At 35.3% G+C, this 21,107-nt stretch overlaps 1 protein-coding gene across 2 annotated transcripts in view; it reads left to right on the forward strand.

Annotated features, from left to right (window-relative positions):
• Positions 1 to 21,107, forward strand: part of EXOC6 (exocyst complex component 6) — a 229,115-nt gene that overhangs the window by 87,979 nt on the left and 120,029 nt on the right. For both annotated transcript variants that reach the window (XM_047759791.1, XM_047759790.1), the window contains exons 7-13: positions 987 to 1,139; positions 4,367 to 4,435; positions 9,992 to 10,075; positions 14,049 to 14,095; positions 14,209 to 14,329; positions 15,784 to 15,855; positions 20,449 to 20,546. In XM_047759791.1, coding sequence (XP_047615747.1) covers positions 987 to 1,139; positions 4,367 to 4,435; positions 9,992 to 10,075; positions 14,049 to 14,095; positions 14,209 to 14,329; positions 15,784 to 15,855; positions 20,449 to 20,546 — 644 coding nt within the window. The remainder of the gene's footprint in view (positions 1 to 986; positions 1,140 to 4,366; positions 4,436 to 9,991; positions 10,076 to 14,048; positions 14,096 to 14,208; positions 14,330 to 15,783; positions 15,856 to 20,448; positions 20,547 to 21,107) is intronic.

Genomic DNA, 21,107 nt, shown 5'->3' on the forward strand with positions numbered 1-21,107 from the left:
TTTTTGCAACATGGATAGACCTAGAAGCTATCATGCTAAGTGAAGTCAGCCGTACAATGAGACACCAACATCCAGTGCTTTCACTGACATGTGGAATCTGAAAAAAGGACAGACTGAACTTCTTTGCAGATCAGATGCTGACTCACAGACATTGAAAAACTTATGGTCTCTGGAGGAGACAGTTTGGGGGGTGGGGGGATGTGCTTGGGCTGTGGGATGGAAATCCTGTGAAACTGTATTGTTATGATCATTATATGACTACAGATGTGATAAATTCATTTGAGTAATAAAAAATTAAAAAAAAAACCAAACAACAACAAAAAAACCCAGGGAGTTCTTTTGCGGTACAGCAGGTTAAGAATCCAGTTGCCACTGCAGGGGCTCGTGTCCTTGCTATGGCTTGGGTTCAGTTCCTGGCCTGGGAACTTCCAAATACCATGGGTGCTACCAAAAAAAAAAAACTTATAATAGAAAACAAAATACAGTATGGAGGATCAACAAAGCCAAAAGTTGATTCCTAATCTTTTCAAATAAAATTGATAACTCCCTGCAAAACCTCTGAACAAAGAAGAAACAGGGCACAAATCATGAATAAAAAATGGGACATCATTCCAGATCCTACACTTAAGACATTAAAAAGATGAGAAAATATGAACAAATTCTTGAACCACCTTTGACCACTAAATTTTCTTTTTTTCAATTTTTTAGAAATTGAAGTCTAATTCACGTACAGTGTTGTGTTAGTTTCAGGTGTACAGCAAAATGATTCAGTTATACATACATATGTATCCATTTTTAAAAGATTCTTTTCCCTTACAGTTTATTTCAAAATATTGAATATAGCTCCCTGTGCTCTACAGTAGGTCCTTGTAAGTTATCTGTTTTATATATAGTAGTGTGTATATGTTAATCCCAAACTCCTATTTAATCCCTCTCTACACACAGTAAATTTTCAAATAATCTGAATTTTTCTTTTTCCAAAATAGGCACAGCAGCAGAAAACCTTCAGTATTACTCTGCAGAAGCAAAATAATGTAAAATTTGGGAAGAATATGTATATAAATGATAGAATTCCAGAAGAAAGGAATGAAATTGAATTGAAACATGGATTTGAGGAAGAGGATGAAAATGAAGAGGAGGTGATAGGCATTTCTTTCTCTTAATTTCTTTGTTTCTTTGTTTATATCTTTGTTCCTTCCTTTTTTAATTTTTAAATTTTTGGGGGAGTTCCTACTGATGCTCAGCAGGTTAAGAACCCAACTCATATTCATGAGGATGTGGGTTTCCCTGGCCTCACTCAGTGGATTAAGGATCAACGTCGCTGTAAGCTGTGATGTAGGTCGCAGATGTGGCTCAGATCCCAGCATTGCCGTGGCTATGGCTTAGGTCAGCAGCTGCAGTTCCAATTCTACACCTAGCCTGGGAAATTGCATATGCCACAGGTACTGCCCTAAAAAGCAAAAAAAAAAAAAATTTCGGCTGCACCTTGTGGCTTGTGTAAATTCCTGGGCCAGAGATTGAACCTGTGCCACGGAAGTGACAATGCTAGATCTTTAACTTGCTGAGCCAGCAGGGAACTCCCTCTTTCCTTTCTTTTCATCTTTTTTTCTCTCCATTCTCCCTCTCTCATCTATTTTTTTTTTCCTTTTTTAGGCCCGTACCCATGGCATATGGAAGTTCCCAGGCCAGGAGTCTAATCGGAGCTGTAGCCACTCGCCTGTGCCACAGACACAGCAACACCAGATCCGAGCTGCATGTGCAGTATACACCACAGCTTGTGGCAATGCCAGATCTTTAACCCACTGAGCGAGGCCAGGAATCAAACCTGCATCCTCATGGATACCAGTCAGATTCATTTCCACTGAGCCATGATTGGAACTCCATCTCTCATCTATTTTTGAATGACTTTTTTGAGTTGTAGGTTGTCTTCCTGTGTGCATATTGAATTAATGTAGATCAGTTTGTGATGAGCTATTAGGGCAAAAGAGTCATCTAAAATGTTAGTCTGCATAATTGACAGATAAACAAGATGTATCATAGATTGTATTTGTAAGCTGCAAATATTTGAACCTAGCTGTTCTGCCATAATTAGCAGTAAAAGTGTAAATTTAATAATTTCTTTTTGTAGTGAACACTCATATATTAATTACCCATGGCAGTAATTTAATGCATAATGGCTTAACCGCCTCATTTAGACTAATTTGGATAGCCTACCTTTTTTTCTTCTTTGGTACTGAGATACTTACTACAAAGTAATTTTTTTTACATTTGAAATTAAAGTATAGTTGATACATGGTGTTGTGCCAATTTCTGCTATACAGCAAAAATACATATATATTATTTAATGTCCTTCTAATATAGAATTAATTCTGATTAGTCCCATGAAATTAAATAATTGTGGGGTTTTTTTGTTTGTTTTGTTTTTTGTTTTTTGGGGGGCTGAACCTGCGGCATATGGAGGTTCCCAGGCCAGGGGTCGAATCAGAGCTGTAGCTGCCAGCATACACCACAGCCACAGCAATGCCAGATCCGAGCCGTGTCTGATACCTACACCATAGCTCATGGCAATGCCGGATTCTTTTTTTTTTTTTATGTTTTTTTTTGCTATTTCTTGGGCTGCTCCCGCAGCATATGGAGGTTCCCAGGCTAGGGGTCGAGACGGAGCTGTAGCCCTTGGCCTACACCAGAGCCACAGCAACGCGGGATCCGAGCCGCGTCTGCAACCTACACCACAGCTCATGGCAACACTGGATCGTTAACCCACTGAGCAAGGGCAGGGACCGAACCCGCAACCTCATGGTTCCTAGTCGGATTCGTTAACCACTGCGCCACGACGGGAACTCCAACGCTGGATTCTTAAGCCACTGGGCGAGGCCAGGGATTGAACCTGCGTCCTCATGGATGCTAGTCAGATTTGTTTCTGTTGAGCCACGATGGAAACTCCTAAATAATTGTTTCTGAAAGCTGCTTTTTTGTTCTTTTTTTCTCTCTTTTTTTTTTTCTTTTTTCTTTTTAGGGTTGCACCTGAGGCATGTGGAAATTCCCAGGCTAGGAGTCGAATCTGAGCTGTAGCTGATGGCCATGGCCACGGCCACAGCAACGCGGAATCCAGGACGTGTCTGGATCTACACCACAGCTCTTGGCCATACAGGATCCTTAACCCACTGAGCAGAGCCAAGGATTGAAACCATATCCTCATGGTTGCTTGTCAGGTTTGTAACCCACTGAGCTACTACGGGAACTCCCTGTTCCTTCTTTATTATTATTCAGAGAATCTCTATAAGTCTGTGCTCTCTTGAAATTCAGCATGGTGTAAATGGACTGTCTCATCTTTTTATCTTAATTTTCATTCGTCTGCTTTGCATTATCTTTAACTGCTAGAAGCATTATCATCGTACCTTATCCCCAGATCAATACTCTAAGTGAAACTTGGTTGTTTCCCTTTTCTCCCCAGTGTATTTTACTGTTACCATATTTTGCTTCTGCCGTTTTCCCAAATAAATAACACTGTGATAAAAATAATTTAAGTTCATCCTGAGGATTTGTGAGAATAGAAATGTCTTTCTTTAAGAGAAGTTTTTCAGAGCGTCTGTTGTGGCTCAGCGGTGAGTGAACCCGACTAGTATTCATGAGGACATGAGTTCAATCCCTGGCCTCATTCAGTATGTTAAGGATCCAGCATTGCTGTGGCTGTGGGGTTGGCTGGAGGCTACAGTTTGGAATCGACCCCTAGCCTGGGAACCTCCATGTGCCACTGGTGTGGGCCTAAAAAGACAAAAAAAAAAAAAAGAAAAAGAAAAAAACCAACGGCAAAAAAAGAAAAGTTTCTCAAGTTTGGGAAACTATATTACTCTGTTTCGTCAATTCTAAGGTGAACTTTAAAAACATTATCAACATCTCAGAATCAGAATACATCTTAAAATTGATAATACTATAGTCTCGAGTGGTAGTGTTTTCTTTCTTAGTGTTACATAATAGTGATGATGTCTTCAATTTGATGAAATGATAAATCATGTGACTTAGCTGCAGAAGAGAAGGAACTTCTATAGTTAAACCATACATTCATGCACCGTCTTTACCAAAAAGCAATAATGATGTATCTAGTTATCCATAGCAATTTTCTGGTAATCTACCAAGCATGTTAAAGATGTACAGCCTCTCCTCTTTATTACCTAATAATCTAAAACAGCCAACAATGATGACAAATATATGAAGAATGAACTACTAAGCAAATGCCAAAACAAAATAAAAAAGCCATTGTGTTTATATTATATGCTTTTTATAGCTGGTAAATGTTAGAACGTGAATCTCAATAGTGGACTGGTAGTTTGACTTATGATTTTTTAAAAATGGATTTATTTTTCAGGTCTTAACTGTTCAAGATCTTGTTGATTTTTCCCCTGTTTACCGATGTTTGCACATTTATTCTGTTTTGGTAAGTATCTTTTATATATGCGTGTGTGTGTGTGTGTGTGTGTATGTTTTGTGTATACCTATATGTGTGTATACACACACGTGTGCATGTATTTGTATTATTAAAAAGACGTGTGGTTTTTAGGTCTACTTTTCTAAAGGCTGCCCTCAAGCTCAGTGAGCTGCAAATCTTCATGTAGTATTTATTTGTGAAATAATCCACTGAGTGTAAGGCATTTATTTTTTTCTTTAACTTGTCCTAGTCTACTTCCAAGTATACTTTTCATGTATATTAAAAGAACCTGACATTTCTGTCTTCTTCCCTTTGTGCTGTTGTTGTATCACAGCTTTTATATATGTTACTTTCGTTTGTTTGTTTGTTTTTTGGTTTTTAGGGCTGCACCTGCAGCGTATGGAAGTTCCCAGGCTAGGGGTGGAATCTAAGCTACAGCTGCTGGCCTCTGTCACAGCCACAGCAACACGGGATCCGAGCCGTGTCTCTGACCTGTACTGTAGTTCACAGCAACACAGGATCCTTAATCCTCTGAGTGAGGCCAGGAATTGAACCTGAATCCTCATGGATAGTAGTTGGGTTTGTTACCCGCTGACCCGTAACGGGAACTCCTTAAATATTGACTTCTGTATTTGTTTACTCCATAGTACATTGTTTTCGTTTTTGGCTGGATAGTTAACCCCCACCCCTTTTTTAAATAGCATTTTTGTGATATATTCATGTAACAAAAAAATTTCCCCTTGGAGTTCTCGTCGTGGCTCAGTGGTTAACGAATCCGACTAGGAACCATGAGGTTGCGGGTTTGATCCCTGGCCTTGCTCAGTGGATTAAGGATCTGGCATTGCCGTGAGCTGTGGTGTAGGTCTCAGACGTGGCTCAGATCCCTCATTGTGGTGGCTCTGGTGTAGACCGGTGGCTACAGCTCCAATTAGACCCCTTAGCCTGGGAACCTCCAAATGCTGTGGGAGCAGCCCTAGAAAAAGTAAAAAGACAAAAAAAAAAATTCCCCCTGTAATATATGCAACACAGTGGTATTAGCAGGTTCACAAGGATGTGCAACCAGTACTGCTAATTCCAGAACATTTCAATATCACAAAAAAGAAATCCTTACCTATTAGCAGTCACTCCTTATCCCCTGCTCCCCAGTCCCTGGAAACCACTAATTTACTTTCTCTCTCTATGAATTTGCCTATTCTGGATAGCTATACAAATGGAATCATACTATATGTGGCCATTTGTGTTCAACTTCTTTCACATAGGTAGAAATTAAAGTTATTGATTGAAGTCTTCTTTTTTTAAAAAAAAAAAAAAGTTTTCTTTTCTTTTCATTTTTACCTGCGCCTGGGGCATGTGGAAATTCCTGGGCCAGAGATTGAACCCTTGCCATGGCAGCAGCTTGAGCCAATCAGTGACAATGCAAATCCTTAACCTGCTGTGCCACCTGAGAACTTCTCTTTTTAAATATAGACATTTAAAGCTATAAATTTCCTTCCAACTACTGCTTTAGCTGCATCCATGTGTTTTGGTGTGTTGTATGTTTTTTCCATTTATCTCAAAATATTTTCTAAATTCCTGTGATTTCTTCTTTAACCCATTGGTTATTTAGGTGTTTAATCCCCATGTTTGTGAATTTCTCAAAAGTCCTACTATTGATTACAATTTAATCTCACTATGGTCAGAAATAATACTTTGTATGATTTCAGTCCTTTTAAATTTATTCAGGCTTGTTTTATGGCCTAACATTTGCTTTATCTTGGAGAATATTCCATGTAAACTTGAGAAGAATATATATCTGGCTGTTGTTGGGTGGTGTGATCTGTAGACACCAATTAGGTCTAGTTACTTTATAATGTTCAAATCTTCTGTTTCCTTGTTGATTTTCTGCCTCTTCTGTTTTTGAAAGTGAGAATATTATAGCCTCCAAATATAACTATTGAGTTGTCTATTCTTCCCTTAGTTCTGCCAGTTTTTACTTCATATATTTTTAAGACTTTGTTGCTTTCTCATGTGCCATTTTCTGACATACCATTTTAATTCTCTTGTCGTTTGTTTATACATATGTATTCAGTGTTTTCTTAGCATTTGCCCTGGGATTACAGTGAACATCTTTATCTTAAAACAATATAGTTCACAGTTACCCCTTTCCTCTGTGTTATTGTTATCATACTAACTATGTATTTATATATTATCAGCCATTGACAGATTTATCATTCTTTATACAGTTGTTTTTTGAATCAGTCTTAAGAAAGAAGTTCGAAACAAAAGTACATTTTTACTGTCTTTATAGTTACCTCTGTATTCACCTTTACTGGTATTCTTAATTTTTTTCATGTGAATTGAAGTTACTGTTTAGTGTCCTTTAGTTTCTGCCAGAAGTAGTCCTATTAATATTTTAGGGAAGGTTCTGCTAGCATCAGTTCTCTCAATTTTGCTAGCATCATCAATCTCTCAATATAAATACACATATTTAACTGTATTTACCTGGGAATGTCTTAATTCTCTTTTGCTTTTTAACAGTAGTTTTGGTGGATATAGAATTCTTGGTTTTTCTTTCAGCACTTTTGATATGTCATTCCATTGCCTTCTTAAGCCACTTACTTTTAAAGAGTTTTGAGGTTTGGATTATTTATGTAATTTAAAAATAATGACAGTTATGTTCATTAGAATAAATGGAATTATCTTTATTAGCTAACTTTTTTTTCTTTTAGCCCTCTATTGAAAGATAGGACCAGTTCTGCCCTTCATAGCTAAGATAAAAATGATATACAAGCACAATATCAATGTAAACTCATTTTTTACAAATAAATTAATAATATTCAAATGTGTTGAGCTTTTTGAATGGACCTTTAAGAAGAATTTCTCTTTTTAAAGCTATACAAACTCAATCTATAGAATCAAAATAATACTTTTTAGTCTGTTCTATGAAGAATAATTATTCAAATGTGTGTGAGTATAAACTACCTTAACTTTGTAGATTATTTTCAGTTTCAGGTGGCTATATATATATAGATATGTGTGTGTGTGTTATATAAATACTCATATTTAACTGTATTTACACCTGAGGCAAACAGAGGCTGAGTTCCATCAAGATTATACTGCTGTCTGGTGTTATAGATCAACAGATATCTGCTGTTCTCATGTTGTTTTATTCTTTCACTACTCCTTTCAAGTTAGATGTTTTCCTATAGATTTTTTGGGTTTGATGTAGAGGAATGATTTTTTTTTGCTTTGGTAAGTGCTCAATTTTTCTGTCTTATATGGACACGATAAACTATAGTGAGTGCCAGTAGCACTTTTGTTACTTTTTATTATCCCTGTGCTGTATCTACACAGTCAACAAGAATAGACACCACAAATGTTGTTTGTTGTTCTTTCCCTAGTGCCTTGCATTGTATCTGATATTTCATAAAAGATTTGCTGAATTTAGTAACTGATTGACTCTTTCTAACATCACATTCAGTTTGTAGTAAGATCAGGTATTAGAGTGGGCCCTTCTTTGTGTGAATTAAATTTACTAAATTTGCAGCTCAGAGTTTTAACCAAAAAGTACATTGTCAATTGAATTTAAAAAAAGGGAGTTCCCTTCATGACCCAGCAATTATTGAACCTGATTAGGCTCCATGAGGATGCGGATTCAATTCCTGGCCTCACTCACTGGGTTAAGGGTCCAGCATTGCTGTGAGCTGTGGTGCAGATCACAGACATGGCTTGGATCCTGCCTTTCTGTGGCTTTAGTGGAGGCCTACAGCCGTAGCTCTGATTCTACCCCTAGCCTGGGACGGTCCATATGCTGCAGGTGCAGCCCTAGAAAGAAGAAAAGAAAGAAAAGAAGAAAAGTAGCCCCATTAATCCTATTCAGATATTCATTTTCAATAGAAATTTACTTTTTGGCTTATTAATTATCAAAATGTGTAATATACTTAGGTTACTTTGATCATTATGTACTAATTATTAATGATAATTCAACCCAGAAGTAAAAAAAACCACTTTAACACCTAAAGCCTTACGGTCTCAGAAATACGAATAAAAATAAGAACATATTACATTAGACAATATAGCGTTAGAAAAAACACATTAAATTAGAAAAGGTTCTATGAGAGTAGTAAGCTGAAATACGAGTTTAAAAAGGAAAAATATAAACTTTCTGAATGTTGAAGAACTTGTTCATGTTTTTAAGATGAGTGATGGTATGTATCCATTGGACATGTTTAAATGAGGATGTAATAGTTTTATTTATAATATATTTGAAATTTTATCCTTTTAATCTAGTTAAACTCATAGTGAAAAAAATTTAGTTACCAAAATAAAACTGTCAGGGGGATCATGGTTTGTTTTTTGTTTTTTTTGAAATTCTTTTAAATAAAGTGCAAAAGTTGGAAGAACTGCACTAGGTGATACCTACACAAAAATATTTTATGCATGAGCTTACCTTTGATAGCTACTAAGTCATATTTTTTGTAGCCACTTGAGTATTAAAATATCAGAATTTTCTCAGTGAAAATATGAATTTTGATTTTTTTTCCTGTTATTAACATTTTTTTTTCTTTCTCTTAGATTCTCTTTGGATCCTTGAGTAGGGGAATGGGTTGTAAACCTTTTTTAATGACTCTGGGTGGATTTTTCTTTAAGAAGAGAAGAAGACAGAGGAGATAGATATATAGCCATTTACTTCTTCAGCCATTTATTCATTCAACAAATGTTTATTTAGTGCCTTCCATGTGCCAAGAGTTGTGTAACTGATAAGGATACAATGATAAACTAGATGGACAGGGACCATGTTCTATTAGAGTTAGGTAAAAAAGATCTCCACTCTCTGATGTGGCAACCACTAGCTATATGTGGCTAATTAAATTAATTAAAATTAAAATTAAAATTCAGCAAGTTTCCTGGTAGCTTGATGGGTTAAGGATTCACCATTGTTAACTCTGCGGCTCAGATCACTGCTGTGACATGAGTTCGATCCCTGGCCTGGCAACTTCTGCATGCTGTGGGTGCGGCCAAACAAAAAATTAAAAAGTCATACAGGGAAAAGTAACTGAAAAACATATTTCACAAAAGCCTGGACGTGAAAAGAAAATGGTATATTGACTATAATGAGAGAAGGCAAGAGATGGAGAAAGATGCCAGATCACGTAGGGCCTCATACAGTATGTTCAGAAGTTGGGGCTTGACGGCTGATTTCCTTATTTAGTTTCCCTCACTGACAGCCATATTTTCTTTGGTCAGTCTTTCAAGCCTAAATAATAAGTTGGGCAAATTATTTGAACCCACCTTTAGTCTTCCTTCCTTCTTCCCACCCAATCTGCCTTCTCCCTCCCTCCCTTTTTTCCTCCCTCCCTCCCTTCCTTTGTTAAATCTTTAGTCTTCTTAATTGCCTTGATACTAGACAGGGTTACTGTCTTTAAACTAAATGCTAAAAATTTGTTCTTGATGTTCAGTAGGAAATACCAATCTGCATTTAATTCCAGTTGTTAGAAACTTAAAAAGGACTCTTAAGGGGTAAAGAGTTAATCTGTTTAGCATTCTATTTGTATATTTTTCATTACTCTGCTAATTTTATTTTAGGGAGATGAGGAAACATTTGAAAATTATTACCGAAAACAAAGAAAGAAACAGGCAAGACTGGTATTGCAACCACAGTCAAATATGGTAAGTATGTGAAAATTTTGAATTGGTTATGTTTTCAGTTTTTATCCCCTTTAATTTTTTGAAAGCATGCATCACTATTCATTCAACAACAAATATTTATTGAATACTTACACTTCCAATAATTCCAGTTAGATATAAAGGTTATACCAGTGAACAATATGGGTAAGGTTCTTCTCTCAGGGGCTTATATTCAATTAGGGAAGGTAGACTATACACAAATAAATAAGACAGTGAATAAATTAAAAGATAAACAAGTAAATATATAAAATGTCAGGGATTGGTAATTAATTTCTGACAACATGATGGACTCAACCTTGATTAATTGTCCCACTGAAAAAACAACTAAAGATGCTATAAAAAACTTTTTTAATTTTTAAAAACTTTTTTGCTTTATTATTTTTGGGCCACACCAGCAGTATATGGAAATTCCTAGGTGAGGAGTCTATTCACAGCCACAGCTGCTGGCCTCTGCCACTGCCATAGCAATTTAGAATCTGATCCTCATCTGCAACCTACATCACAGCTCATGGCAACTTCAGATCTTTTAACCCACTGAGTGAGGCCAGGGATCAAACCCGTGTCCTCAGGATACTAATTGGGTCCATTGCCACTGAGCCACAACGGGAACTCAGATAAATCTTTTTAAAAAAATATCTTATATTCTTCTTAAATGCACTGAGAATCAGGTAGGAAAGTATAGTCCTAACAAAGACTAAGTCAGTGATCTGAAGATGCTATGTTTGTGGGATTTTTATTAGTCATTCTCAAGAGTGTGTGTGTGTGTATTCTTTTTTTTTTTTTTTTTTGGCCACACCTGTAGCATGCAGAGTTCCCAGGCCAGGGTTCACACCCATGCCACAGCAGCAACCCAAGCCACAGCAGTGATAATGCCAGATTCTTGAACTCCTACATATACTTTTTGGTTATAAAATTGTGACATATTTATGCTCTGTAGAAAAGCAAGGAAAAGGGAGTTCCAGTCATAGCTCAGTGGTTAACAAACCCAACTAGCATCTATGAGGACGTTTGATCCCTGGCCTTGCTCAGTGGGTTAAGGATCTGGTGTTGCTCTGAGCTGTGGTGTAGGTCGCAGACAGGGCTCAGATCCCGCATTGCTGTGGCTGTGGCATAGGCCAGCGGCTACAGCTCTGATTCAACCCCTAGCCTGGGAACCTCCATATACTGCCAGTGTGGCCCTAAAAGACAAAAAGACAAAAAGATTTAAAAAAAGAAAGAAAGAAAACATTGAAATAAAATTATCTATAATGTGAAAAAAAACCCAGGTCAGTATGGAACTATTCTGTATGTTGGTTATGGTGATAGGTGTGTGACTAGATGTTAACTATGAAAACTCATAAAAACAGTACATGTACAAAGTAAGTCTTCTTGACTACAAGAGAATGAAATTAGCCATATGCAAAAACTGAATATTGACTCTTACCTCATTTAGGAATTCAGAAAATGAATTATGGACCCAAATATAAGCGCTAAAGTTGTGAAACTTTTTTTTTTTTTGAAAAAACAAACATTAAAATCTTTGGGTAATAAAATAAAATCTTTATGATGGATTAAGCAGTGTTTTCTTAGGAGATATATGTAAAGCATGAGCCATAAAAGATAGAAATTGATAGACTGAACATCAAAATGAAAACTTCTTCCCTTGACAAGGCATTGTCAAGAAAATGAAAAGACAAGACACAGATGGAGAGAAAATACTTGCAAAACTCATGTCTAATAAAAGGCTTGTATCCAGAATAGAGAAAAAACTTGCATAACTAACTAAATACAGACTAATGGACAAAAGATTCAAATAGACATTTTACCAAAGATAACACAGATGACAGTTAAGCCCATGAAAAGATGTTCAATAACATTTTTAATCAGGGAAGTGTAAGTTAATCCTTATTTAAGCAAATTCGGTCTAACTTGACTCACCAACTGATCTCTAAGCAGTCTTCCTTGTGTATGTAGGATTACATTAACTTTTATGAATAGTCAAATTGGGTATAAAATTAGCTGAAAAGTGGCAGCTACAGAGGCAAGTGGGAGCCTTTTTATACTAGCATCATAGATTACTCTTGTTATTTATTTTTTCATTTCATTTTATTTAAAAAACTTTTTTCTTACAGTTGATTTACAGTGTTCTGTCAGTTTCTGCTGCAGAACAAAGTGACCCAGCCATACATCCATATACATTCTTTTTTTTTTTTTTTGTCTTTTGTCTTTTTGGGGCCACACCCGGGCCACACCCAAGGCAATACCATAGCTCACGGCAACGCCGGATCCCCAACCCACTGAGTGAGGCCAGGGATCGAACCCACTTCCTTATGGATGCTAGTCGGGTTTGTTAACCACTGAGCCATGACAGGGTACGTCATCATATCCTGTATCCTCATATATGTTCTTTTTTTCCACATTACCCTCCATTATGTTCCATCACAAGGGATCAGATATAGTTTCCTGTGCTATACAGCAGAATCTCATTGCTTATCTATTACAGATGCAATAGTTTTCATCTACTTACGCCAGACTGCCAGTCCCTGCCTCCCCCTTGGCAACCACAAGTCTCTTTTCCATGTCTATGAGTTTGTTTCTTTTCTGTAGATAGGTTCATTTGTGCCATATATTAGGTCCCACATAGAATTGATATCATATGGTATTTATCTTTCCCTTTCTGACTTAACTTCACTTAGTATGAGAGCGTCTAGTTTCATCCATGTTGCTGCAAATGGCATTATTCTGTTCTTTTTTATGCCTGAGTAGTATTCCAATGTGTATATGTATCACATCTTTCTAATTCATTCATCTGTTGTTGGAAATTTAGGTTGTTTCCATGTCTTAACTATTGTTAATAGTGCTGCGGTGAACATTGGGGTTCATGAATCTTTTTCAGTCAAAGCTTTGTCCAGGATATTTGCCCAGGAGTGGAATTGCTGGATCATAGGATAGTTCTGTATTTTGTTTTCTGAGGTACCTCTGTGTTGTTTTCCATAGCAGTTGTACCAAGTTACATTCCCACCAACAGTGTAGGAGGGTTCCGTTTTCTCCACACCCTCTCCAGCATTTATTTGTAGAGTTACTAGTGATGGCCATTCTGACCTGTGTGAGGTTGTACCTCATTGTAGTTTTGATTTGCATGTCTCTGATAATTAGTGATGTTGAGCATTTTTCATGTGTCTGTTGGCCATCCATATGTCTTCTTTGGAGAAATGTCTTCTTTTTCAGCTGAGTTTGTGTTTTTACTGTTGATTTGTATGAGTTGTTGGTATATTTTGGAGATTAGGTCCTTGTCAGTTTCATAGTTTGAAACTATTTTCTCCCGTTCTATAGGTTGTCTTTTTTTTTTTTTTTTTCGATGGTTTCCTTTGCTATGCAAAAGCTTGCAAGTCTGATTAGGTCCCATTTGTTTATTCTTGTTTTTATTTCTATTGTTTTGGGAGACTGACCTAAGAAAACATTTGTACAGTTGATGTCAAAGAATATTAGTGTATGTTCTCTTCCAAGTGTTTTATGGTGTCTTGTCTTATATTTAAGTCTTTAAGCCATTTTGAGTTTTTAGCAGAAGATATAATTATTTGCTTACTGTTCTGGAAGTGTCATTCTGGCAGCTTTATGGAGAATAGACTGTAGGGAGCAAGCTTGAAAGCTTGGAAGACTGACTAGGTAGGAGAATGACGTAATAGTCCAAATGACAGATGATGGTGACTTGAACTAGGCTACTGAAAAACCAATCGTATTGAAATCATATTGACTTTTTACTTTGTTTATTGTCCTCTCCTTTTAAATGAAAGATCCATGAGGGATAAAGACTTTTTGTTATTTATCATTGTATACCCTGGTACATTAAAGATGTACGCAGCATGCAGTGGGACTCTCAGTAAATATTTGTTAATAAATGTTCTACTCATTTGGAACTTACTTTTATGTTTCTGGTATTTATTGCTTTAAATTGATTTTTATTTTTCATTTAAAGCATGAAACAGTTGATGGCTATAGAAGATATTTCACTCAAATTGTAGGGTATGTATCAAATATGGAAATAAATATTATTTTTATATTAAATGTCAGAACTAATTATTTTGTTTGTTTTAATTTTTTTTAAACTCATGTTATTTTGGTAATTACTTTTTTAGGTTCTTTGTGGTGGAAGATCACATTTTACATGTGACTCAAGGATTAGTAACCAGGGCATACACTGATGAACTTTGGAACATGGCCCTCTCAAAGATAATTGCTGTCCTTAGAGCTCATTCAGTAAGTCAGACAATTTATGTTACTAAATTTTTAATTCATTTAATTCAAGAACTTCTAAAATGCATAATGTCAGAAGAAAACTGAACCTCCATCGGTTCTGCATTTTTTGGGTAATTGCTCAGATTTGGAAGTAGTAATGTCAGGCTCATTGGCTTGTGATTTAGCAACTGACTGGGGCCTCTGAAGACACTTTTAGTTCAGCATTATAGAAAATGAAGAATTAAGCTGGTCTCATTAGTCTCAACTGACCTCTTCATTAGATCCCTGAAAAGCACTATGAAGAAAGGGTTTTTAATTATCATTCCGAATTCTTTGTTTCCAAAATAAACTCCACCATTAAAATTCAATAGAACTTGTTCTTCAATGTTTATAATTTGTTTCCCGTAGTACGGTTATAAATTTTTTTAAAAGTATGCCATTGTCAGAATTTGAACTCATTTGAAATAATGAAATTTTTTATAAATGAAGGTAAAATGATAAAATATTTTTATTATATACATTTTGTGGAAATATATATCATAGTGTTATAAGGACTTTTGAAATTAATAATTGCTCAACATAGGCTTTTTTAAGACAGTTGTGGTAGTTTACCTTCAGTAAATATCCCCGAACTTAAAATTTTGTAATCTGTTTTTTATAATTTTGTTATTGAGAATAGAGATTAAAAATATTTTGAAGGATGATTATTAGTTTAAGTGATATGTAGATTATAAATATATTTTTATTTATTAGGGACATAGATTCTCAATACACAGTTTATCCAATGAACTACAACTTTTTCTAACATATTATAATAAAGAACAATACATTGTATCATGGTTTATCTTCAGGCCAGCTGTGAATATGTGATATTACAGTAAGCTTCCTATTAATTCCGTGACATCATACATGAAATCATAATGTATGAAATGCAGCACACACCCTCAAAATCTTATCAAATGCAGTTAAGGGGACAAGAGTGAATTTCACTATCCCTTTGAAATTATTTTTCTTTGGTGAATTACTAAGAAAATACTTAAATTGTCATTTCCTATATTAGAGAAAGTAATATATTGATTGTATGTCTTTTATAATAAATAAGTAAATAATTAAAAAATAGAAATATGTGGTCTATGTATAAACCATTTTTTCAACTTGAAATAACTAGTTCCTTAAAATCTGAAGAGTTTTAGAAATGTAGGCATCATTGCTTTGTGTAAAGTTTAGTGTGTGCAAATTTCAGGAAAATTTCTTTTCATATAATACAGATACTTTAGATATATCATGTTATGATCTTTTCCTCAGAATTTTTTACTGAATAGAGGAAGCCAACTATGGACCTAAAAAACCAAGATTTTAAATTTGTTGTAAGTCAGGCAAATTAATGGAAAAAACCTAGTATTTTATTTCTTAGTTTTTAACCAGATGACTCTGGTGTGTGTTTTTCTACCCCTACCCACCCTTCACTCTTCCAGTCTTACTGCACTGATCCTGATCTTGTTTTGGAGCTGAAGAATCTCATCGTAATATTTGCAGATACTTTGCAGGTAGGTGATAATCTAATATTCTACTAATGGCTGTTTGAGCACTTAAAGCTATGCAAAATATAGACCACACTCATTTATTTTACTGCAGAGTAATGGAAGTAAATTAGCAGTAACCAAATGTTTACTTATGTTTTGGTCTTCCCCTATTAGGCAGGACTTTTCATACCACCTTAGAAAACTTGGACAGAGCTCAGGGAATATTAATGTCTTTTAAAGTACTAGTCAGGTGAGGGATATGTTAATTAGCTTGATTGTGGTAATAATTTCATAATATATGTGTATCAAATCATCACATTGTACATTTAAAGAGATGTGATTTTTATTTATCAATTATATCTCATGTAAAGCTGGAAAAAAAATAACCTGCCATTCTATTAGAACAAAGTATTTTTGCAGTTAAAAAAAAAGTGTACAGTTTAGTGGAAAGAACCTTGAACTAGAAATTCGAAGATTAAAGTTCTGCCTGAGGATAATGAACATGAGCTGTGGAATCCCAAAGACCTAGAGTTTACGTTCAACATTTGCTATTGATTAATTGTATGCCTGTAAGTTTTGTAAACTTCAGATCCTCATTTGTGAAAAATGGGTTTATTAATTATTAGTTTTCAGAATTATTTTGAGTTTTAAATGTGATACTATATATGAAAACACATACTAGTTTGAAAGCTGTATATACTCATTTCCTTCCTAATTTCAGGTGTGCCTTGACTGTGAGCAGATCACTTTACTTTGAGGGTTTTGTTTTTTTCTTTTTAAACTAAGATTAGAGCTGAATTATCTCAAAACTCAATATCTTTGTGGTTTTCAGTATCAAACTTTCAAGCTTGTCCCTCCTCCTTGATCATAGGTAATAAAGAATTGATTGCATTTGGTTTTCATGCTTAAATTTATGGGATTTTTATTGTTGGAATAACTTTGCATGAAATATAGACCAGCATTTTCCAAAGTGTGATAAATACTGAGTGAAGTAAAACAGATTTCTCTACTGGAAACCTGGCTCAGAGCTAATTTCCAAAAGGAAGGTGATTATGCAGCACTTGTCTAATGTATTTGACACTTAAATCTTTTTTTCCCCTTAGAACATCTTTCAGATCTAGAGCTTCATTTAAATGCTTTGGGAAATGCCAAACTATTTCCTTTATCACAAGAGTCTTTCCATCCTAGAATAATAGTTGTTTATTTTATTCTTAAACCTAAGAAGATTCCACAAGCTCCTTTAGTAAATTATTATATTGCCTTCATCTTTATTAATTAGTATGGCTTATACAGTAATACCAGAATAATGTGGGGTTTTTTTGCTTTCATAAATTTTGTGACTAATGTACCTGTAATACTGATCTCTCTGCAGGAAAAGTTTGGTGAGTTTTATTAAAGACAGCCTTAATATTTTGGGCTTATTTCTAGTAACTTGAGGGAGCTTTGCTAGCCATAATGACTCAAAGCATTGCTACTTAAAGTGTGGTTCCAGGGACCGCCAGTCTACAGATGGTTTGTCATGGATCCATAATGAAAAGAAACTTCTGTCAGAATGTAAATCAACTCCGTCACCAAGTACAAAATGTAGTTTGGTTGGCTTTTTTTTTTTTTTTTTGGTAACAGACTTTGTTGATATGGGTAGCAGCACTGATTAATATTCTGATGCAAGCTCTTTATCTCTCTTTTAAAAATCATAACAAACTGTTCTTGGGTTGGCACTTAAAGTACAGTTGAATCTAGAGTACTTGATATGGTTCCAGGGAACTGCAGAGAGTCAAAGAAGAGTAATAGACAATATTCAGGTAATAGAAGCATTAGAAAAGCAGCAGTGATGGGTGCATAAACCTTGTAAATAAACCTTCTAATCTTACTTCTTTGAAGTAAGTTTGAGGAAAATAAACCAGTCCTTTTTATTCAGAAATCCTGTAGTATTTTCATTTCACTGAAGATTGACAAGCTGATTATTAAGTGGATCTTATTCTGAATTAGTAAATGCTGATTTTTCAAGTTATACTTATTAATTGAAGAGTTGGGGATGGTCTTTTCTAATTAAATTTTAACTAACTAGAGAATATTGTATAATACTTAGTTTTTAAAATTGGCACTTTGTCACGCTAAAGAAATTTTTCTTTTAAAAAAGTCATTATTTTATCCTTTAAAACAAAGCTGACTAAACAATAAAGTACAAAAAAAAAATTAGCCTGTTCATAGTTCTGCTTGCTGCCTATTAAGCAAATCAAAATAATCATTTATTGATTCATTCATTAACTTTTTTTTTGTCTTTTTGTCTTTTTAGGGCCGCCCTCATGGCATATGGACGTTCCCAGGCTAGGGGTCCAATTGGAGCTGTAGCTGCCAGCCTACTTCATAGCTACAGCAACTCAGGAGCTGAACTGCATCTGCACCGTTCACCACAACTCATGGCAATGCTGGATCCTTAACCCACTGAGTGAGGCCAGCGATTGAACCTGTGTCCTCATGGATCCTTGTTGGGTTCGTTAACCGCTGAGTCACAACAGGAACTCCCATTCATTAACGTTTTTGAGCACCCACTATATGCAAGCAGCCAGATCATATATACCATGATAGACATAAAAATCTGTAGGACAATAAGGACATAAAAATTCTTGGCTTCAAGAAATTCAGTTTAGTTTAAACAAATAAAATGTATAATTAGACATACTAATTTAGTAATATAGCAAAGAGCTTTGGCCTCTCAGAAGAGACAATGACAAGTTTGATTTCAGGAATTGGGAAAGGCTATACTGTAAGTTGAAATAAGAGTTGGATTTTAAAGTATGAGTTCAGCAAGTAGATATGAAGGGAAGGGCATTAATGGCAGATAAAACAGCATGTGTTGACTGTAGATAGAGATACGGTATAGTGGGCATTAGAATGGCTGACCAGCTGATGGTGTTAGAAACTGTGGTATTTGAGTATGAGAAAAGAAGGGCAAATAGTGGTATAAAATTGATAAGGTGGTTTGAGCCAGATTGTGGCAGGTCTTGTGGGGCTTTAGAAGTCTTCTGTAGTTTTTAAATCAGGAGGATGACATGATTAGATTTGCATTTTTAGATGATAATTTTAAGTGTCTGGGCAATAGATTGAATTGAAAGAGGCAGATGGTTGGAATTTCAGTTTAGGAAGCTCTTAAAACACTCTAGGAAAGAGGTGTTAAGGACCTGTAATAAAGTGGTGATACTGGGAGGACTTCTGAAAGAAAGAAAGGTAGTAAATGATGGAGAAGAACAATGGATTTGAAGTAGATTTGTAAAGCAGGTAAAATCAAAAGAATTTGATGACTGATTAGATATGTTTGTTTTGGGGGCACTTTGATGATTTTCAGCTTTCTTTCCTAGTAAGTTGGACAGATGATAGAACTATTATCAGGGGTAGGAAATAGGAAGAACCCTTGGTTTAGTTTGAAAAGAAAGAGATAAGTTAACTTTCATGTGCTTATTGGCAGACTAACTGGAGATGTCTAGTAGGTGTTGAAAGTAAATATTTGGAATTGATAGAGATCTAGCTATACAGATTGAGTATAACCAGAGAATTTGTTTTGTTTGAAGTCAATTGACTTAAGATTGCCCTAGGGAGCTAGGAGAGAAGATTGAAGGATGGAGATAGAAGAAAAAAGGAATCCAGAAGGATTATTCATAGATAAAAGGAGAACAAGGAGAGAGAATGGTGTTGCAGAAGAGTTTTAAGAAAGAGAGGCAAAATAGTGAGAGGTCATGGAATTTTATATGTAGGAGATAATCTGTGACTTGTTGAGAGCAATTTCAATAAAGGAATAGGAATGGTAGTTAGATTGTAGTAGGTTTGACTGTGAAAGGAGTGAAAGAGGGAGGCAGCTGCAGGGCACTGAAAATTGAGTGAGGGCTTTTTTGTTTTCTTTGGTTGTTCTTAGTTTAAAGATGGGAGGAAATTTAGCTTATTTATTGACGAGTAAGGAGCTAGTGGAAGTTAAAGATACAGCAAAGTGAGTAGATAATCCATGAAGCAATTCCTACAGGAGGAGATAGAATTGAGACCAAAGATGATGAGATAAGGCTGGAAGGAGAAGACGGACAACTTTCTAAGGCAGGCAGAAACGTTTGGTCCTGATGTGGGTAAGATTTCAGTAGATTTGGAGTTGTAAAGGAGTAAAGTTTTGGAGTGTATGTTTGATAAAGATGTGTCTTTCCCCTATACAACAAATTTGTTGTTAAATTGAGGATGCAGAAGGAAGCCAGCATGTTTCAGACAGAATGAATTCCCTTTTCTTCTTGTATCTTATTTAAGATACTTCCCAAGACCCAGTTATAGAGATCATTAATCTTGAACTTTTTTTCCAGTTCTGACTTGGAATATTTTTTAAGGCTAACAATGTGATCCAGACCAAAAAGAGAGAAAAGAAATAGAAAAATTATTCCAGCTTCATAAAACTCTTTCTAGACTCTTTATTACCTGTTACAACTTAGTAGAAAGTCAAAAGGTTATCTTTTTTTCATACTTTTGGAATGGCACACAGTGTGGTATGTGCTCACCTCAAATACTTCTCCAGTATTCTGAGCTTTAAAAAAATGAATATCTCTGTTTGACTTGTTTATCTGCTTTTTTGTGTATGTGTTTTAGGGTTATGGTTTTCCAGTGAACCGACTTTTTGACCTTTTATTTGAAATAAGAGATCAATACAATGAAACATTGCTTAAGAAATGGGCTGGAGTTTTCAGGTTAGTCTAAATCATGGTGCCTTAATGTGATGAAAAGTTTGTCAAATGCTAAAGTAATTGTTTTTGTATTTAGCAATAAAAAAGCTTATAGTAATTTTTATTGTAAATATACATAACATAAAATTTACCATTTTAACCCTTTATGAGTATATATAGTTCAGTGGCATTTAGTACTTTCACATTGTTGCAACCATTACCGCCATCCTTTTCCACAACTATTTATCTTCCCAAACTCAAACTCTGTACCTATTAAACAGTAACTCCCATTCTCTTCTAGTCCCTGACAATCACTGTTCCATTTTGTCTCTATGAATTTGACTCCTAGGTACTTTATATAAGTGGAATCATATAATGCTTGGTTTTTGGGTCTGGATTTGTCTGTTTTTTGTATGTCTGGATTGTTTGACTTAGCATAATATCTTTAGGGTTCATCCATGTTGTAGCATGTATCAGAATTTCATTCATTTTTCAGGTTGAATAATATTCCATTATGTATACCACACTTTAACCATTCATCCACTTAATGAATGTTTGGGTTATTTTCACTTTTTGGCAGTTGTG

The sequence above is a fragment of the Phacochoerus africanus genome, chromosome 15 (assembly GCF_016906955.1).
Source record: "Phacochoerus africanus isolate WHEZ1 chromosome 15, ROS_Pafr_v1, whole genome shotgun sequence".
Lineage (NCBI taxonomy): Eukaryota > Metazoa > Chordata > Mammalia > Artiodactyla > Suidae > Phacochoerus > Phacochoerus africanus.